Genomic DNA, 20,600 nt, shown 5'->3' with positions numbered 1-20,600 from the left:
GGCCCCGCCAGATAATGAGCTCAAAACCATAGAGTTCCACCTCCCTAGCACTGAAGCCAAAATATTACAATCTGATGAATCTTGTTAAAATCCTCTATGGGGGTGTGACAGAGGACTGGTAAATGGTAAATGGTAAATGGACTGCATTTATATAGCGCTTTACAATTGAACCGGCAACCCTCCGACTGCCAGACAACCGGTCTTACCTCCTGAGCTATGTCGCCCACTAGGACAATACTGTGACAACAGACTGTAATAGTACCACTCCTGCAACCAACCGGAAGCTTCTGCATGTCAGACACAGAGTGGACGGAAGGGTACAGTCCCTGCCGAACCTCCCCTCCCACTGGCCGGGTTTCGGACGCGACGGGTGAACAGAAGACACCTGACCCCATGGCACATTTTTACCACCTCTTTTTTTTTTTAGGCTTCTATTAAAACACAGTTATACAGAACAGTTGCAAACAATCACAAATTGCATCTTATTTACAGCATCTATATATTCCCTTACACAACAGCCCAGTAGCCAGGAAGGAATAAAAAATAAAAAAAACAAATAAAAAAAAAAGAAAAGAAATGAAAATGGGTAAAAATGAAGGCCCCTCCCACTACCCCCCGGCCCCGCCCACACCCCCGATCAAATGCGCTGATCTGTGAAATGTACATATTTTACAAATATAAAAATGACATGGCTTCACGATTTGCTTTTGTTGTTGTGGCGCCGCTGGTCACCGACGCTGAAGTTTTCAGTTTCTCCATTTTGTTTCGCTCCCAAGATGAGCCCAATCTTTCAAACCATTGTAATAATAATAATAATAATAATAATAATAATAATAAAATTTAGAATAACATTTACAACAACGTAACAACAGGATATAAAATAACCATGAGAAAAGAAGGTTTTTACAGTTTTACAGGAGCGCACGCTCAGGTTCAGGTTCTGATTCTGGTTCAGGTTCTGATTCTTGTTGTGGTTCTGGTTCCGGTTCAGGTTGTGGTTCAGAAGGGCGTGTTGGCCATGCCGCCCGGCCCGTAGCCCAGGGGACTGTCCAGGGACATCCCGCGATGCCTGAGGGCCTGGGGCCCCATCATGGCCGACTGCGGGTGCGGGGGCCCCATCATGGGGCCCTGAGGGGACATGAGCGGCCCCTGGGGGGCGTAGGGGTCCCCCTGGATGAGCACGCCCCGCTGCTTGGCCTGCATCATCATCAGGCTCTGCTGATGCTGGGGAGAGGGCATCATGCCCGGGTGGGGGTGGGGGTGAGGGTGGGGGTGGTGCAGGAGGCTGTTAGCCATCATAGCCTGCTGCTGCTGCTGCTGCTGCTGCTGCTGCTGCTGGAGGTGGTGCTGTTGCTGTGGCGACATGCCTGTCCTGTTCATGGGGGGTCCCGGGTGGCACATGGGCCCCATCCCGCCCCCCCGGGGGCCCCCCTGCACCACGCCCAGGCCCATGCGCATGCCCGGGTGGGAGGGGTGAGGGGGCGGGCCCAGCTGCTGCTCGGCCATCATGTTCTGCAGGTTGGCGAGGTGTGGGTTGGAGGAGGGGGCGGGGCCGGACGAGGGGGCGGGGCCGGAGGAGGAGAGGTGCTGTTTGAGGTGCGGGGCACCGCCCATCTGGGCCTGGGACATCCCGTCGGCTTTGGGGAAGTACTGCAGGGTGCTGCTGGGCTTGTCGGAGGGGATGATCCGGGACAGGTCGAATTCGGGGATGCCCGTGGGCGTGGCCCGGATGACATCACTGAGGTCCGGCCCGTCCCCCATGGGCAGGGAGGGGTGGAAGGGTTCGGAGGGGTGCGGGCCTCGCTTGACCAGGATGTGCCCCTGCTGGTGGGGCAGCATGTCCTCCGGAGGGGGCTGGGGGTACTGCTGTCCCATCCCAGGACTGGGGGAGTGCAGGGACCCCTGGGACTGGGGCTGCATCCTGGAGAAACCCCCCATCTGGTTTTGGGGGAGCATCGGGGACACGCTGCAGGGCCCCATCCCGTCGGGGGGGCCGCCCCCACCCCCCATTAAAGCCGGATTCATGCCGGGTATGCCCATGGGGTTAGGGGAGTGCAGCATCGACCCAGAGGGATCGTGGGATAGCTGAGGCGGGCCTTGGAGGACCATTCCCATGGGGCTCTGGGAACCACTGTGGGGACCCATGGAACTCTGGGATGTGATGAGCATCTGCTGGGAGGACTGATGATTCCCCATGTTTCCTGGAGCCGACACAGTACAAGAAAGAGCAAAATGTTTACTGTTAAACAGCACACTCCCTGCCAGACAGTCTAATTCTGTTAAACTATGGTTTTAGTTACAGAACATTCAAAATAAACTTCACAGAAAAATGTTACCCCATCTGCCATTCTCAAGTTTTTCATCATGTAAATCTAGGAGTAAATGTAGTGCCCTACCGGGGAATCGGAGTCCCCAAACTCAGTTCCCTAACCCCTACACTCCACTGCCACCCTAATACACACATCTAATATAAATGTATTTGTGCACTGTACCAGCCATGTTGACTCCGGGCAGCAGGGGGCGATCCGGAGTCATCTCGTCGTCCGAGGTGGCGATGGTCTTGATGGCTTCGTGGTAGAGCGGCGTGGAGCTGGGCATGGCGTACTTGGACATCTGGGACATGATCAGAGACAGCGGGTTCTGCGTGGGCGGCACGTCCGGAGAGGAGGTGAACGGCATGCTGGGATTCATGGAGGCCGGCTGGCTGATGGGGGTGGAGTTTGAGCTCCTCTGAGGCAGCGATTGGCCTGTGATTTGTACCAATGGAAACACAAGGGGGGAAAATACAGTCAACGTCAGGGAACGCACCTTCTCAGCTGTGACGATCCAAAACAGGTGAGAGTTATGAGTGTCAGTGTAAAATGTGTCTCAGCTTTGGAATTACACCCTTAAGATCAAAGTACACATTTCTTTCTTTTTTCTATTCTTGGCAATTGGTAGAAACGTAACCCATGACAACCAACTATTTTTAATTCCTTTTCTTATTTGAAACATACATGTAGCACGGCTTGTGTGAAAAAAGAGCTTCGTAAACAAAGTTATTATTATCTATAATTTAATAATTTCTCAACTGTTACAAAGATAATGAGAGGAGGGGGAGGTATGCAGGGGTGTCAAAAGGTTCCAACAGAGGTGCTAAACGACACCAGAAATTTCACAGCTCACTTTTCGCAAACACACAAACTGTTTTTCTTGTCCTCGTTATCACTGTGGGTCCCCTGGAACTCTGACCTGTCTCCGCGGAGCTCCCCCCTCCGTTGCCGGCTCCCTTGCCGCTGGGGGGTCCCGCGGGGCTGGGCAGGGCGGGTTTGGGGGAGGCGGCCCAGCCGGGGGAGGCGATGGGCATGGCGGGGGACCGCAGGCGCCCGGGGGACGCTGACGGGGACCGCAGTCCCAGGGAAGAGGGGCCCATCACCTGGGGAGACTTCAGGGAGGAAGACAGGGTCCCGGCGGCGCTGGAGGGGGGCAGCGGGCCCGTGGGGGGGCCCGTGGGCGATTTGAGGCTCGGGGGGGCCAGGCCGGAGGGCGAGGGCAGGAGGGGCGAGGCGTCCTGGCTGAGGGGGGATTTGAGCTGGTGGGGCGGGGCCACGCCGGGGGAGCCCATGGGGTTGACGTTGATGGACAGGTCGGAGGGGTGCCGGGGTCCCAGGTCCGCCCCCCGGGGGCCGGCACTCAGGGGCATGTGGCTGAGCCGGGACGTCCCGCCCATCTGGGGGTGGGGCGGGCCCTGCTGGTCGGGCCCGAACATATCCGGCCCCTCCTCCTGGAGGTACCCGCCGGGACCCGGTCCCGGGAAGGGCCCCTGATTGGGGAAGTGCATCATGCCTTTCCCGCCGCCCCGCCCGTTCTGAGCCGCCCGGATCTGGGAGATCTCCTCCGGGCTCAGCATTTCGGAGAGCGGGACCCCGCCCCCAGGCCCGGGCCCGCCCCCGAGCCCCGCCCTCAGCTTCTGCGCCAGCATCATCTGCTGCTGCTGCTGGGAGCTCATCTGCGGGCCCATGTTCATGTTCATGCTCATGCCGAAGCTGGGGCCGAGGGGCGAGTCCACCAGGTCTCTCATGGGGGGCCCGCCCGGCCCCGCCCCCGCGCCGGGGGACCCCATCATGGCGCGCATGCTGGGGAAGTCCATGGGGTCGCCCCGCGGGGGATTGGGGAAGCCCAGCAGGCCGGCCTGCTGCTTGGCCAGCCTCTCCAGCTCCAGCCGGTGCAGGGTCTGCAGCTGCCTCTTCTCCAGCAGCCGGAACATCTCCTCCCGGGTCAAAGGTCGCTCGCCGTCCCCCTGCAGGTGCTGGGGCCCCCCCGGCGGGTAGCACATCTGAAAGGGCCCCCCTCCCGCCATGTTCGGCGGCATGTCCTCCAGCCAGCCCATACCAGGCCTGGGGGGTCTCTGGTGTGCCATGGCCTCCATGGGCATGACCCCGCCCTGGTTTCCGGGGTAACCACCCCCGCCGCCGCCGCCGCCGCCACCCCTGGGGGGCCCCCTCTGCATCTGCCCCAGGAACCTGGGGCCCCGGGGCCCCTCCTGGTGCATGTCCATCAGACGGCCGTTCCCGCCCCCTCCGGCCCCGCCCATCATGGGCCCCCACTGGGGGTCCCCGGGCTTGCTGTGGTAGGGCGGGGGGGGCCCGCGGATCACGCACACCCCCATGTCGGTCATCATGCGGTAGGAGTGCGGGTGCGGGTGGGGGTGCGGGTGCGGGTGCGGGTGCGGGTGGGGGTGCACGTCCTGCTGCTGCCGCCGTTTCTCCTGGTAGTACTCCTCCTGCAGCTTCCGCCAGGCCACCTGTTCGGGGGTCAGCCCGTCCGGCCCCAGGAGGGGCCCCATGTCCAGGGGCCCCGGGGGCGAGGAGAGGTGCGGGTGCGGGTGGGGCAGGCCGTGGAGCGCCCCCAGCTGGGGGTCGTCCATCCCGGGCCCCCCCAGGCTCTGCGTTTGGGAGATCATGGACTGCAGCGGCTCCTCGTACTTCTTCAGCACGCCGTTGTTGCCGCCGCAGTTGCCGGGGTGACCGTCGCCGGGCTCTGGGGGCCGGTTGGGGTTGTTGTTGTTGTTGTTGTGGAGGCTGTTGATGTTGGGGTTGGGGTTGCCCAGCTCGTTGGGGGCGCCCGCCACCCCCCCGCGGAGCAGAAGTCTCTCGATGTCCCGCAGCGTCTGCAGCGACCGCTCCCGGTGCTCCAGCTGCTCCCGGGACAGGCGGCCCACGTTCCCGCTACCGTTACCGGGCCCCAACTCGCCCCTCTGCCCCGCCGCCAACTCCCCCTGGAGGAGCACGGGGCTGGGGGAGGGGGAGACCCCCGCGCTGGGGTGGGCCAGCAGGACGGGTCCCTCAGGGGCCCCCGAAACCCCGCCCCCCGCCTGGGGAGCCGCCCCGCCGGGCGCATTACCCGGCCTGGCCACCGGAGGGGGCTCGCTCTCGGGGTGCCCTGTGGAGGTCGGGGTCCCTGGAGGGTGCAGATGCCCCCCCATGGCCCCGCCCACAGAGGCGGGACGGGGCGTGGCGCTCTGAGATTTGGGCGTGCCGGATGGTGGAGTGCCACTGGAGGTCAGCTGCTCTGATAGGCTGGGGAGCTTTCCTGAGGTGCACTGAGAGAGGGAGGGAGGGAGAGAGAGAGAGGGGGGGGAGAGGGAGGGAGAGAGAGAGAGGGGGAGGGAGGGAGAGAGAGAGAGGGGGAGAGGGAGGGGGAGAGAGAGGGGGAGATGGAGGGAGAGACAGAGAGAGAGGGGGGAGGGAGAGAGAGGCAGGAAGAGAAAGAAAGAGAGGGGGAGAGAGCGCATTAGTTTCGCTCTCTTACAACAGTTCTATGACAGTAAAACGGGTGGAAAGTTTTTTACTTGGTTGGAGATGAATTAGAAGACAACAGGCAGTGGAAACTGCTGATGACTAAAACAATAACAGGAACAGGAACACAGAAACAGGGAGGGGGTGTATTAGAAGTGTTTACGAGAGAGAGAGAGAGCGAGAGAGAGAGAGCGAGTGTGAGTGTGTGTGTGTGTGTGTGTGTTTGACAGAGAGAAAGAGAGAGTGTGTGCGCGTTTGTGTGTGAGAGAGGGAGACAAGGGATAGAAGAAAAAAAGAGTTGAATTGACGGAGTGAGAGAAAGAGAGAGAATAACCTGGTCCAGTTTGGTACGGGATACAGTCTGCTGGTGAAACAGGAGAATGGATTCAGCATGACCGTGGATCACTGCTTCTGCAGCACTGCCAAGGGAACAGAAACAGAGTTAGCATCTGAGTTAGCAGCTAACAGAAACAACAATCTCTGCTAGCAGCTAACAGAAACAACAATCTCTGCTAGCAGCTAACAGAAACAACAATCTGAGTAAGCAGCTAACAGAAACAACAATCTGAGTTAGCAGCTAACAGAAACAACAATCTGAGTAAGCAGCTAACAGAAACAACAATCTGAGTTAGCAGCTAACATAATCAACAATCTGAGTAAGCAGCTAACAGAAACAACAATCTGAGTTAGCAGCTAACAGAAACAACAATCTGAGTTAGCAGCTAACAGAAACAACAATCTGAGTTAGCAGCTAACAGAAACAACAATCTGAGTTAGCAGCTAACAGAAACAACAATCTGAGTTAGCAGCTAACATAAACAACAGTCTGAGTTAGCAGCTAACATAAACAACAACCTGAGTTAGCAGCTAACAGAAACAACAATCTGAGTTAGCAGCTAACATAAACAACAACCTGAGTTAGCAGCTAACAGAAACAACAATCTGAGTTAGCAGCTAGCAGAAACAACAATCTGAGTTAGCAGCTAGCAGAAACAACACTTTGAGCGAGCAGCTAACATAATCAACAATCTCAGCTAGCAGCTAAGAGAAACAACAATCTGAGCAACCATCACAATGCCCCTCCAAACTGCACTACACTGAACTAAACAATCTGGACTTCTGCTATTCCAGCTAGTTTAGTAGCTCAGCTGTAACCTGCTCAACCCATCCGATTTACTGTGACGGGTCCCTCATTTCATTTCTGTTGCATCCATTCTACTGCTGCATTACACCAGGCTGGCCAGTGGAGGATGGGCTCCCCCTCTATAGCTGGGTTCCTCCCGAGATTTCTCCCCATTTTATAGTTTTATTACCCACTGGGACATGTTTTTTACCTCGTGTGCTTGCTGCTTAGGGGTTCAGGGCTGAGCTTTTGCTCTGTCTCTTGCCTTGCTACTCTGTAAAGCATCTTTACGACAGTTTTCTGTGAAAAACGCTATACAGATAACAGTGATTTGAGAAACACAACAATTTGCAGCTAACAGAACATATGTTGTTTGCATGTGTCTGTGTGCTTATGTGTGTGTGTATGTATGCGTGTATGTGTGTGCGCTTACGTGAAAGAGTGTATGCATGAGTGTGTGTGTGCGTATGTGAGAGAGTGCATGCATGAGCGTGTGTATGCGTGTGTGTATAGACATATGGTAAATGGTAATGGTTTATCCAAAGCGCTTTACAATTGATGCCTCTCATTCGCCAGAGCAGTTAGGGGTTAGGGGTTAGGTGTCTTGCTCAAGGACACTTCGACATGCCCAGGGCGGGGTTTGAACCGGCAACCCTCCGACTGCCAGACAATCGGTCTTACCTCCTGAGCTATGTCGCCCCTGTATGTGTGTGAGCGTATGCATGTGTATGTGCGAGTGAGTGTGTGCGTGTGTATAGTCATGTGTGTGTGATGTCACAGGCTTACCCATTAGCGAGGCTGGTAGTGAAGACGTACACCACCTGCTCGTGAGGTCGAGGAAGCTCCGAGTGCAGACCTGGCCCCGCCCCTCTCCCCAAAGCAGGACCGCTCGATTCGCTGACGGGGCCAATTGGGGAGGGGCCAGAGAGAGGCTGGACTGAGCCTGCCATTGACAGTTCCCCTATAAAACAAAGAAATCAATTATTCAATCAAGAGGTGCAAGCAGTGAAGCGCCAACTATTGCAGAGCAGGAATTCACTCTCCATACCGCAGCTGACAAATTCCTTAACTCTAGATAAGCAGCCTAATCAATTATTTTAAAAAACACTTCACTTGCTTCTGTTAGTGCCAAATACTAGAGAATAAGATACAATTATTGGACTACATTTTTTGTTTAAAAAAAAAACAATCTAAAGAAAAGGCCATATGTTATTTCTCTAAGTTCAGACTAGTATCTTAAGATCAAAATTGCAGTTTTCCAAAGTTCGCAACAACTGTACTTTCAACCTGTCATGGTGTAATTCATCACAACACCACAAGGTGGCACCCATTTCACACTGTAGCCCTTAGCGAGCAAGAACGCTCCGTCACTCCTGTTCAGTTTTGCTGGTCAGTGCTCTGCGGATGGGGAAAAAAAGCTAACGACAGGACTGAGGGTCAGGGCCAAAGGGGGGCGGAGCTAACGGAAGAAAAAAAAAGGCTTTGATCTCTGGTGCCATCGACAGGTCTTCAGACAGCACGGGCCAGCGTGTGACAGGTTCCAGCGCGAAACCAGGTACATCAGAGATTCGGCCTGCTGGGCAATGAAGAAACCACTGTGATCGGTCAAACTGCCAGCCAACCACGCCAATCGGACGTTACGGTGCGACCAATCACGGACCGCAGACCGGGTTCCCATTCCAGACTCTCACAGGTACAGAAGCCGAAGTTTGAGGCACGCAGCCCCACTCTATGGGAACCGCAGCCTCCGAGCCAGAAGAGGAGTGTTCTCCTGCTCCAGAACGGGATGGCTCCTTTTCCCGCTGACAGCTGTCACAGGTGAGCGCCATTACAGGTAAGAACCTCTGGAACCAAACGGGGGGGGGGGGGGGGGCACGGTGGTGCAGTGGACAGCCCTGCTGCGTCACGGCCTGGGCCTCGCTGGGTGGAGTTCGCATGTTCGCCTCATAACTGCAGACTCTAAACTGGATGGACGGGCACCCTGTCCATGGCTGCATTCCTGCCTCTTGCCCAGTGCATGCTGGGATAGGCTCCAGCACCTCCCAGGAAAAAGCAGGTATTGATAATGGATGGATAATGGATGGATGGATGGATGGATGGACCAGAATTATATTCACATTCAGTTTGAATAGGGAGCGCCGGCATGCCAGGAGGCACAAGGATTTAGTCTCCATGGAAGCAGGAGCAGTCCGTTTCCTGCGTGCGTAGGTCAGACAGGAAGTCCATACAAACTCAGTCGCTTCAGGAGCCTTGGGGAAAGCGAGCGGGAATAAGTAGCGATGCTCTATCGAAGCCAGCGGCGGCGCGCAGCCCTTCGCTGACAGACACTTCGGTCCCCACTCGAGGCTGCGCTCGGCGCACGGCGAACGCAGCGCGACCCCATTTCCTGCCATGGTAGGCAGGTATGAGGTCATCGCTGACTGTGACTGAACGAGCCGGAGCACGGCGACATCATCACCGACTGCGTCTTACTGAACGAAGCGCCCGCACCTGCCAGGTTATACTCTTACAGCGTTATGAGCCTGATAGTGTGAGACAAGTCCACCTAACTTCTGATAAACCAGTCATGGATTTCGATGGATTTGGCTCCGCCCCCTGGTCCCGTCGCCCTATAGCGCACTCGACCTCCTGTTCGACAGCCCTCGTGTTTGGGTGTGACCCCCGCCCCCCGCCCCCCCAGCCAGCCAGCACCCCGCCCCGTTTCCCCCCCTCCACAGACTCACGGTTGGGGGCGACGGGCGGCTTCTCCTCCTCTTCCTCGGTGTCGGCGCCCGAGCACCACTCGTCCCCGCTGTACGGCTGCTTCTTCTCCAGGACACAGCGCCGCTTGCTCCGCATCACGCCATCTGCTGGGCGGAGGACAGAAGCGCACGTTAAAGCAAGCCCATTCAAAACAGGGGGCCGGCATCTCTGTCACAGACCAAGACCGTGTTCCGAATCAGCACACTTGCCTACTATTGAGTATACAACTTCAGTACACTAGATGAGAAAGTTGTTAAGGAGGTGAAAGTTTCTCTAAATTTTCTCTCTCTCTCTCTTGCTGTCCCTCTCGCTCTCTCTGTCTCTCCCTCTCTCTCTCTCTCTCTCTCTCTCTCTCCTTTCTCTATCTATTCTCTCTTTTCTGCCTGTGGTTAGTTTTTTGATAGCTTTTCTCTTTATGTTGCTTGTCTATTATTTTTATTTTGAAGTACAGTAATTTCTGTGGTTGGAAATGTCCAATAATGTTTCTCAATCTCTTTCTCTGTCTATCTCTCTCTCTCTCAGGTGCGGCTCAGCCTGTCACAACGAAGCAGGACTCGCGTTTCATTTGAATGTGTTTATGTGTTAGTTTCCCTGCACTGGAGCAGATCAGAGAGAGGGGGGGCGAGAGAGAGACTGGGAGAGAGAGGGAGACAGAACAATAGAGAGAGTGAGAGAGAGAAAAGGAGAGCGAGAGAGAGACAGAGTGAGAAAGAGAGTGCAATAGATAGAGTGAGAGAGAGAAGGGGGGAGAGGGAAAGAGAGAGAGTGGGGGAGAGAGGGAGAAAGAGCAACAGAGAGAGAGATAGAGAGAGCAAATGAGAGCGAGAGAGAGACAGAGTGAGAACGAAAGAGCAATAGAGGGAGTGAGAAAGAGCAATAGAGGGAGTGAGAAAGCAATAGAGAGTCAGAAAGAGCAACAGAGAGAGTGAGGAACAGCAATAGAGAGAGTGAAGGGGGGGTAGAGGCCTGAAGTTTCATCACAAAGATCCTGCCCTCTGTCTCTCTTTCTCTTTGTCATCCTCTCGTTCACAGCCACAGCTTGCACACGTGTACATGAATGGGATGTTTTTGCGCGCACGTGCTTATGTGCTTGTACATGTGTGTATATGTGTGTTTGTGAGTGTGTCTGTGTGTGTGTGTGTGTGTGTGTGTTGTGTGCACATCATGGGGAGATCTTGGTGTTGTTCTCCAGGAAGAGCAGAATGACTCAGCAGCACAAAATAACATTACTGTCCATCATTCTCCTGTAACGCAATTACACGCTCACTTCCACACACACGCGCGCACATCCCCCCACACACACACACACACACACGCACACGCACACACCCCACACACACACACGCACACACACACATCCCCCCACACACACACACACACACGCACACCCCCCCACACACACACACGCGCTCGCACATCCCCCCACACACGAGCGTGTGCGCACATGCACCACACCAACACACTAACACACAAACACACACACACCCCCACACGAGCATTCACAGAGCTGCAGCACAACACAGTCTCAGACTCATCTCTCACATCCTGGGTCACATCCAGCCCATCTGGGCCAGGCCCTGAACCCCCCCGAGTCCACGGCACAGCACCCACCCAGTAAACACGATCCGGCTCAGCCAGTCCTGTCCTATGTGTGTGTGTGTGTGTGTGTTGTGTATGTGTGAGTGTGTGTGTGTGTGTGTTTGTGCGTGAGTGAGTGTGTGTGTTTGTGTGTGTGTGCACGAGTGTGTGTGTGTGTGTGTGAGTGACTGCGTGCGTAGGAGTGTGTGTGTGTGCGTGTCTGTGTGTATGCGAGTGTGTGTGTGTGTGTATGTGCAGTGTATAAGCCCACCTTTGGCATCGGGTTCGAGGGCGGGGTTGAGGGCATCCCTCTGGTCGGGGGCGTCGGCCGAAACGCTCCTCTCCCTCTTGGCCTTCCCCTTGAGCCCGCCCCCCACGCTGCCACTCTTCAGCCCAGAGTTCCCCGGAGCGATCTGATTGGGCTTGGCTCCATGGTTCCCCGCCCCCACGCCCTTTGACCCCAGGCTGCCGGCAGGCCCCTGATGCTGCTGCTGCTGGCTCACATTGGGGATCTGGGATTGGGTGCCACTGTTCACTTGCTTGCCATGATTGGTCAGTTTACTGTCAGGGTGCATTTGATTGGCTGAGACTGAGGGAGATGGTGGGCGGGGCGCAGGGGTGCGGATGTCCGAAATCCGCAGTGTCCCGCTGTGAGGGGCGGAGCTTCTTAGAGGCAGAGCTGAGCGAGAGAGATGCACACAGACACACACACAAATACACAGTAAGAGAGCAGTCAGCCAAACGTTTACTATAAATGCAAAGACAAATTGTTTGATTGGGAAATACCAATATCCAACATTTGATGCAACCTCCCAACACACAAATAGATTTGCCAACAAACACAGTCATACACAAACTCACACTCATACACACACACACCTGCACATATACACAGTACACACACATACACACAGACATCAACTGCCCATTCTATCAGGCTCAAACCTGCCAATCACTCTCACTGCACATGCTGTGTGTTCACAAGCCACGCCCACTCTCCAGTAATCGTCACCAGTAACATAAATATCCAGTCTGCTGAATTAATGCGATTTTTTACAGTCACTCAGGTACTGTATTCATATTCATCAGTAAGATATTGTTTACTAATAACATAATTTTGCCTGTATAAACTGTTTGTGAACTGCACTTGGGTGTAATTGAAAGGGCATGACAGTGCATGATTAAATAATTAGACCGATTAAGACAGACGGGGTTCTTTGGAGAGCAAACGGGAAAAGTGCACAACGCTCGGGAACAGACTTTGCCACTCCGTCCAAGAAGCAAGTATAACGGGATAGAAGGCATTTATACAAATACAAAACAGCTGCACAACAACCAGTCCCACAGCAGACATCCTCCATTAGCGTTTCATAAATATTCAGGAAAAGACAACATGGTTAAAATAACAAAGCTTTCAGCAGCGCTGGAGAACGAGTGTGAGCAGACAGCAGAGAGCAGAGAGGGGTGTAAACTGCAGAGAGGGGTGCAGACAGCAGAGAGGGGTGCAGGAGACTACCTCGGACTGCTGGGGAAGACTCTCTGCGTGGCGTTTAGCGTTACCACGCCAACCATTTCGGCCACTAAACCAAACACTCAAGAGTCACCTGTTCAGACTCTCGTTCAACACCTGTGGCCTACACCCCAAATCTCTAGCCTGCTACACCCCAAATCTCCAGCCTGCTACACCCCAAATCTCCAGCCTGCTACACCCCAAATCTCTAGCCTGCTACACTCCAAATCTCCAGCCTGCTACACTCCAAATCTCCAGCCTGCTACACCCCAAATCTCTAGCCTGCTACACTCCAAATCTCCAGCCTGCTACACCCCAAATCTCCAGCCTGCTACATCCCAAATCTCCAGCCTGCTACACCCCAAATCTCCAGCCTGCTACACCCCAAACCTCCAGCCTGCTACACCCCAAACCTCCAGCCTGCTGGGGTCACCTGGTTTGACCTGTGTCCAACACCTTCCTACTTCAACAGCAGCCAGCCGCACGCCCCTGCGAGCTCTGCTGGAAGGCAGCTGGTCAGCGACACTCAAGGCTTTAGTGGAGGAAGAGCACCAGGCCTGTAATTTAGAAGTTGCAGGTTTGATTCCTGAGCGGGGCACTGCCCTGTGTTGCGCCTCAGTAAGAATTCAGCGGTGCAAACAGTTATACATCAGACATGCCTGCCCAATCATGCCATTCAAAACTTGGGACAGCCAATCAGATTGCAGGAAACCGATCTCACGAACTGTAAATTCCCTGTCCCAGTTCTCTGGAGCAGTGATCTCAAACCACAGCCCTCGGTGTTTCTCAGCATGAAGTCTGACTGCTGAGGACGGATTGGCTAAAGGCTCCGCAAGCCGTGTCTCCAAGGCACAAAATGTCTTCTGATTCAAAAGAAACAAGCAAGCAAAACCTGCAGACACAGCGCCCCCTCCAGGACTGGAGTTAAACCTGCAGACACTGCGGCCCTCAAGGACTGGAGTTAAACCTGCAGACACAGTGCCCCCTCCAGGACTGGAGTTAAACCTGCAGACACTGCGGCCCTCAAGGACTGGAGTTAAACCTGCAGACACAGTGCCCCCTCCAGGACTGGAGTTAAACATGTAGACCTGCGGCCCCCAAGGACTGGAGTTAAACCTGCAGACACAGCGCCCCCTCCAGGACTGGAGTTAAACATGTAACCTGCGGCCCCGAGACTGGAGTTAAACCTGCAGACACAGCGCCCCCTCCAGGACAGGAGTTAAACCTGTAGACCTGCGGCCCCCGAGGACTAGAGTTAAACCTGCAGACACAGTGCCCCCTCCAGGACTGGAGTTAAACATGTAGACCTGCGGCCCCCGAGGACTAGAGTTAAACCTGCAGACACAGTGCCCCCTCCAGGACTGGAGTTAAACCTGTAGACCTGCGGCCCCCGAGGACTAGAGTTAAACCTGCAGACACAGTGCCCCCTCCAGGACAGGAGTTAAACCTGTAGACCTGCGGCCCCCGAGGACTAGAGTTAAACCTGCAGACACAGTGCCCCCTCCAGGACTGGAGTTAAACCTTGAGATACCTGCTCCAGAAAGAGTGCCTGGGGTTAGGACTACAACACAGGTGACTGTGCCACACACCTCACTCAGACGCTCGGCTCACACTGGCCCAGGGGTGGACGACACAGGGGACCATTCTTTCACTGACCCTGCAGTGTGCTGTGAGAGAGAGAGAGAGAGAGAGAGAGAGAGAATCACACAGTTAGGTATAGTCAATCAATCAATCAATCAATCAATAAATCAATATCATTATAATTATTTTTATGTAGTGCAGCTCACATCCAATGTTATAATACAATACCATAATACATTTCACCAAATTCTCATACCACAAAGGCTTTCATGATTAGAGCTGATCAAGACATCACCATTAAGTTACAGATAGCTGATTGGCAATGTGACATCTACGCCAAGACTCATACCGAGCAGGTACCCACAAGGAGCTCTTTATAAGGCGTTAGAATGGCATGCTTGGGCATTGTACTTTCTTGTTGTCAGTGAATTGTCCTTAACGCGATTAAGTTTAACAGTAAGCTGTTAGGGAATGTAAACCATCGGTACTGGCCCACAGACTCACAACCATAACCCAGCGGCGTTTAACTACCCACCCAGCGGGGTTACATCCTACCATAACCACGGGGGTTACATCTAACATAACGCGGCACCATCGCTCCAGCGGCGATTACTCACTACCAAACCAGCCGTTTACTCTACCTACCAGTGCGGTGACATCCTACGTCCACTAACCAGCGCGATTAATACACGATACCAGCCGTTACATCATGCCACACCCTCCTTGTGTGAGCGGATTACATCACTACCCACATAACCCAGCGGCGATTACATCACTACCCACATAACCCAGCGGTGGTTACATCACTACCCACATAACCCAGCGGCGATTACATCACTACCCGCATAACCCAGCGGCGATTACATCACTACCCGCATAACCCAGCGGCGGTTACATCACTACCCACATAACCCAGCGGCGGTTACATCACTACCCACATAACCCAGCGGCGATTACATCACTACCCGCATAACCCAGCGGCGATTACATCACTACCACTAACCAGCGGCGTACACATACCCCATAACCCAGCGGCGATTACATCACTACCCGCATAACCCAGCGGCGTTACATCACTACCACAGTAACCCAGCGGTGGTTACATCACTACCCACATAACCCAGCGGCGATTACATCACTACCCGCGTAACCCAGCGGCGGTTACACCACTACCCACGTAACCCAGCGGTGGTTACATCACTACCCGCGTAACCCAGCGGCGATTACATCACTACCCACGTAAGCTCAAGGGTATAAAGAGAGGGAGAGAGTCACAGAAGCTCAGAGGGTCACAGAAGCTCAGAAGCTCAGAGGGTATAAAGAGAGGAAGAGGGGTCACAGAGGGTCACAGAGGGAAGACTTGATTTGTCGTTTTTCGGCGCATCGCAGTTTCCAGCGGCGTCAAAAGAAACGAAACGCAGAGACGACCTTTCAGCCGCGTCCCACACAACTTTCCACCGGGCCGCCGCTTCGACAGGTGCGTAACCGCAGAGACGCTCCCGCCGCCGCCGCTGTCACGCGAGCCGTCCGCGCGGCTCGCCTTCCACCGCCCGCGGTGGCGGGAAAGCGGGGTGCGAACGCCGCTGAGCTGGAGGCGGGAGCGCTCCCGCTATCGGCTAACGGAAACATCCCTGCAGATAGCTTATCAACCGCACGCGGCTCAGAAGCGTAGCGCCTTCGCGGTGTGGGGGGGGGGGGGCACGGCGGGCGGGGCGTTTCCGGGGCAGCGCACGCCTTGGCATGCACAAGCTGTGCAAGTGAGCGAGTGCACAGACGGGCGAGCGAGGTGACGGCGGCGATGGCGGTGGCGGAAGGAGCCTGAGTTTCCTGTGACAGGAGGAACACCAGGAGAGGGGCAGCACAGGGGCGAGAGAGAGAGAGGGAGAGAGAAAGAGAGAGTGAGAGAGGGGGAATATCAGAAAGGAGAGATAAGGGAGACAGAGAGAGAGTCAGACAATGAGAGAGAGGGACAGAGGGAAAAGAGAGAGACGAGGAGAAGAGAGTAAATGAGGAAGAGGGGGAGAGGGAATGAGAGAGAAAGGGAGAGAGAGAGGAGGTAAAGAAATGAGAGAATGAGGTAATGTGTGAGCGAGAGAGCGAGTGAAGGACAGAGAGAGTGAGAAAGAGAGAGAGAGAGAGAGAGAGAGAGAGGAGGGAGGAGAGAGAGGAGGGACGGGGGTAGTGGGTACACACAGAAGAGAGAGAGGATTACAGGTTGGAGAGAAGGGAGTAGTGTCTGTGTGGGCCCTAGTGGGTCACACTGATTGTGTTTTTTGGCAGTGTGGCTTTTGGTGCCGGATGTGTGTGTGTGTGTGTGTGTGTTTCCATGTGTGTGTGTGTGTGTGTGTGTGTGTGTGTGCGCCTGTGTGTGTGTGTGTGTGCGCGTGATTGTGTGTGTGTGTGTGTGTTTCCATGTGTGTGTGTATGCACATGGCACAACGATGTGTTCGACACACAAAGCAGGCTGGCTGACCTGGCCCCTGATTCATAAAGCATCAGAGCAGGACTGCTCATGTAGGGCAGGGGGGGCCAGTCTTATCCAGAAAGGGCTGGTGGGGGTGCAGGCTTTCGTTTTAACCAAGCAGTAACACACCTGAGTCTACTAATCAAGGTCCTTAGCAAAGACTCTAATGGTGGATTAGCAGAATCAGGAGTGTTACTGCTTGATTGAAACAGAGGCCTACCCCCCCCCCCACAGGCCCTTCCTGAATAAGACTGAGTACCCCTGACTGACGGTCTCCAACCCCCACCCTTATCCTAAACTTATCCACGGCGATCCAGAAGCCAAAACTGATCCTGGATCAGACACAGGCCCGTGTCTGTAAAGCAGCTCGGAGGAGGAGTGGCTGATCTAGGACCAGTTTTTCCTCTCCCGGTCCACGGCCCAACATTACATTACAGGCATTTAGCAGACGCTCTTATCCAGAGCGACTTACACAACTTTTTTTTTTTTATACATAGCATTTACATACAGCTGGATACATACTGAAGCAATTTCGGTTAAGTACCTTTGCTCAAGGGTACGACGGCAGTGTCCTACCCGGGAATCGAACCTGTGACCTTTCGGTTACAAGCCCAGTTCCTTACCCACTGTGCTACACTGCCGCCCAACCTTACACAGTGTGTGTGAGCCTGAAGAGACGCAGAGGTGGTTTATGGGGCCACTATCTCTCCCATCCTCCCGCTCCAGTGAGCAGCCTGAGGGCGGAGCCTGATCTGCCCACAGCTCGCTGCTACTCCAGCTTCAGCTTTTTTACGGCTGAACCTGTGGGCGTGTTCGATATCCACACAACCGACTGAACGGGAAAGCGAAAGAAAAAAGAAAAAAAAAAGAAGAAAAAAAAAGGAAACACCATTCCCGTTCTTCTAAAGGATCTACACTTCTGGAATCATCCGGAATGTTAAGTTAGGCAGCATGGGGGGGGAAAAAGCCTGAAATCAATCGAGTTCAAGCAGCCAACAGACTGTGGCATGGAAGGCACCGTTCGAAGAGCGCGCACCACGTCACTCCACCTTTCTTGTTTGCAGTAAACACGGAGAAGACAACAAGCCCCCGCCTCCACTCCACTCCACCCCCCCCCGGAGGAGAGACTGTTATTGTTTGCTCAGCTTTCTTAGAGGGAAGAGGAGGACTGGGAGGGATTGTGTTGTGTCTAGTCTTGAGTCAGAAGACAGAAAAATGTCAATTACTCAGAAAGACGCCGTACGTCCAGTAAAATTATGTTTGGGTTCAGTGATTCATCAAATCGAGAACTTATCCAAATGTTTCCTGGAACTGCATGAAGGTAACCACTCACACTCACACACAGACACACACACATACGAACACACACACAGACAGACACACGCGCAGATACACACACACACAAACTCTCACTTTTACATTCACACCACAAACAAACTCTCACATTCACACCACACACAGACAGACAGACAGACAGACAGACAGACAGACAGACAGACAGACACACACACACACACCACGTCATTTCTCCATTTCCTTCTCAGGCGAATCCAGATCAAAGGTCTTCCCAGGGGAGAGTACCTGATCTCTGACAGAGTATCGCCTGACACAGTGACCTTTGACCTCTCTCCTCCCACGGGTTCCTCAAAGGTAAACAAGGTGTGAGAGTGAGGCACTAAGGGGCTTCAGCTGCCTCTGTCTGTACCCCAATGTGAAACGCCCAACGTTTCAGGGCTTAGAGTGGGAAATAAAGAGCATAGCCTGTCCCAGCAGCACTGAGTACGCCCTGTACCAGCCCAGCACTGAGCACTCCTGTCAGCAGCCTAGTACGCCCTGACCAGCCAGCAGACACCCTCCAGCCAGCATAAGTATCGTACACTGACACGCTGTACCAGCCCAGCACTGAGCACTCCTGTCCCAGCAGCTGGTACGCCCTATACAGCCCAGCACTGGTACGCCTGCCCAGCCAGCATGAGTACCCTGTCCCAGCCCAGCACTGAACATGCCCTTCCCAACCCAGCACTGAGTACGCCCTGTACCAGCCCAGCACTGAGCACATCCTATCCCTGCCCAGCACTGAACATGCCCTGTCCCAGCCCAGCACTGAGCACGCCCTGTACCAGCCCAGCACTGAGCATGCCCCTGTCCCAGCCCAGCACTGAACACACCTTATCCCTGCCCAGCACTGAACATGCCCTGTCCCAGCCCAGCACTGAGTACGCCCTGTACCAGCCCAGCACTGAACAGCCCTGTCCCAACAGCACTGAGCACCCCTGTCCAGCAGCACTGAGCACCATCCACGCCAGCAGCTGGACTGCCTGCTCCAGCCCAGCGAGAAAGGGCCTGAGTCAGCCATGTACCAGCAGCACTGAACAGTACCTTATCCCCTGCCAGATTGACATGTTCCGTTCCTAGCAGTAACGATCTGTAGCCCAGCACTGAACATGCCCTGTCCCAGCCCAGCACTGAGTACGCCCTGTACCAGCCCAGCACTGAACATGCCCTATCCCAACCCAGCACTGAGTACCCCTGTCCCTGCCCAGCACTGAACATGCCCTATCCCAGCCCAGCACTGAGTACCCCTGTCCCTGCCCAGCACTGAACACCCTGACCCAGCCCAGCACTGAGCACCCCTGTCCCAGCCCAGCACTGAGAACGCCCTATACCAGCCCAGCACTGAACACGCCCTGTCCCAGCCCAGCACTGAGCACGCCCTGTACCAGCCCAGCACTGAGTACGCCCTGTACCAGCCCAGCACTGAGCACCCCTGTCCCAGCCCAGCACTGAACACACCCTATCCCTGCCCAGCACTGAACACGCCCTGCCCCAGCAGCACTGAGCACGCCCTGTCCCAGTAGCACCAAACACTCCCTGTCCCAGCCCAGCACTGAACACGCCCTGTCCCAGCAGCACTGAACACTCCCTGTCCCAGCAGCACTGAGCACGCCCTGTCCCAGTAGCACCAAACACTCCCTGTCCCAGCCCAGCACTGAACACGCCCTGTCCCAGCAGCACTGAACACTCCCTGTCCCAGCAGCACTGAGCACGCCCAGTCAGCAGAAACAGAAAGCTAGGGCTGGCTGTCTGACTCACTAACCCAGGAGAAAGGGGCCTTTTGTGTCAGGGTTCATGTTTACCATACAGATTGCAACTATGTGATGTCACACCAATACAGCAGACTGGGGGAGAGACAAGAGAGAGAGAGAGAGAGAGATAAATCACTGATGAAATGATACCAGTCATAAATTGCTTTGACAGGGCCTCTCAGACTAGGACCAGCACGAGTATTTAAACTGCGCTCTTCACCGAAGTCTTCATCCCCTTCCCTTGACTTCTGTCCTCTGGACCGTACTCAATTTACTATCACTTCCATTATGTTATTTTCTTCTCTCTCTCCATCTTTCAATCTCTGCCCCTCCCTCCTTTCCCTCTGTCTTTGCCCCTCTCTCTCCACCCTTCTCTCCTTTCTCTCTTTTTCACCCTCTGACCCCCTTCTCTCTCCCAAAGTGTATAAAAACACCTTTAAATAAAAGCTAAAAATATCCACTTTAACCACATCTGAACTGTTTGTTTACAAATCTAAAATTGTGGAGTATACAGCCAAAGCCTTTGTCCCAAACATTATGAAGCTCACTATAAGTGTGTTGTGAAAGTGTGCTTTAGATGTGTGCATTTGCTCATATGTACGCAACACCATATTTGTGTGTGTGTGTGTGTGTGTGTGTGTGTGTGTAATGTCTTACCTGGGGTCCTACTGTGAAATTAACAGGGAATGATAAGTTAGTTACACCATCCACAACACACTCAGGCCAGCACTGAAGCAAT

At 54.5% G+C, this 20,600-nt stretch overlaps 1 protein-coding gene across 2 annotated transcripts in view; it reads right to left on the bottom strand.

Moving 5' to 3' along the window:
• Nucleotides 1–399: 399 nt before the first annotated feature.
• bcl9l (bcl9 like) overlaps nucleotides 400–20,600 on the bottom strand; it is a 27,261-nt gene continuing 7,060 nt past the window's right edge. The window contains exons 2-9 of one of the 2 annotated variants that reach the window (XM_064302908.1): nucleotides 14,320–14,397; nucleotides 11,492–11,899; nucleotides 9,624–9,746; nucleotides 7,687–7,861; nucleotides 6,112–6,196; nucleotides 3,166–5,581; nucleotides 2,493–2,747; nucleotides 400–2,201 (exon numbers count right to left, since the gene is read on the bottom strand). In XM_064302908.1, coding sequence (XP_064158978.1) covers nucleotides 1,000–2,201; nucleotides 2,493–2,747; nucleotides 3,166–5,581; nucleotides 6,112–6,196; nucleotides 7,687–7,861; nucleotides 9,624–9,746; nucleotides 11,492–11,795 — 4,560 coding nt within the window. In that variant the 5' untranslated portion in view covers nucleotides 11,796–11,899; nucleotides 14,320–14,397 and the 3' untranslated portion in view covers nucleotides 400–999. The remainder of the gene's footprint in view (nucleotides 2,202–2,492; nucleotides 2,748–3,165; nucleotides 5,582–6,111; nucleotides 6,197–7,686; nucleotides 7,862–9,623; nucleotides 9,747–11,491; nucleotides 11,900–14,319; nucleotides 14,398–20,600) is intronic. The other variant, XM_064302909.1, reaches the window with a different exon arrangement.

The sequence above is a fragment of the Anguilla rostrata genome, chromosome 12, assembly GCF_018555375.3.
Source record: "Anguilla rostrata isolate EN2019 chromosome 12, ASM1855537v3, whole genome shotgun sequence".
Classification (NCBI taxonomy): Eukaryota; Metazoa; Chordata; class Actinopteri; order Anguilliformes; family Anguillidae; genus Anguilla; species Anguilla rostrata.
The sequence above is the reverse complement of the archived record's forward strand: the minus strand, read 5'-3'. Positions and strand labels throughout refer to the sequence as shown.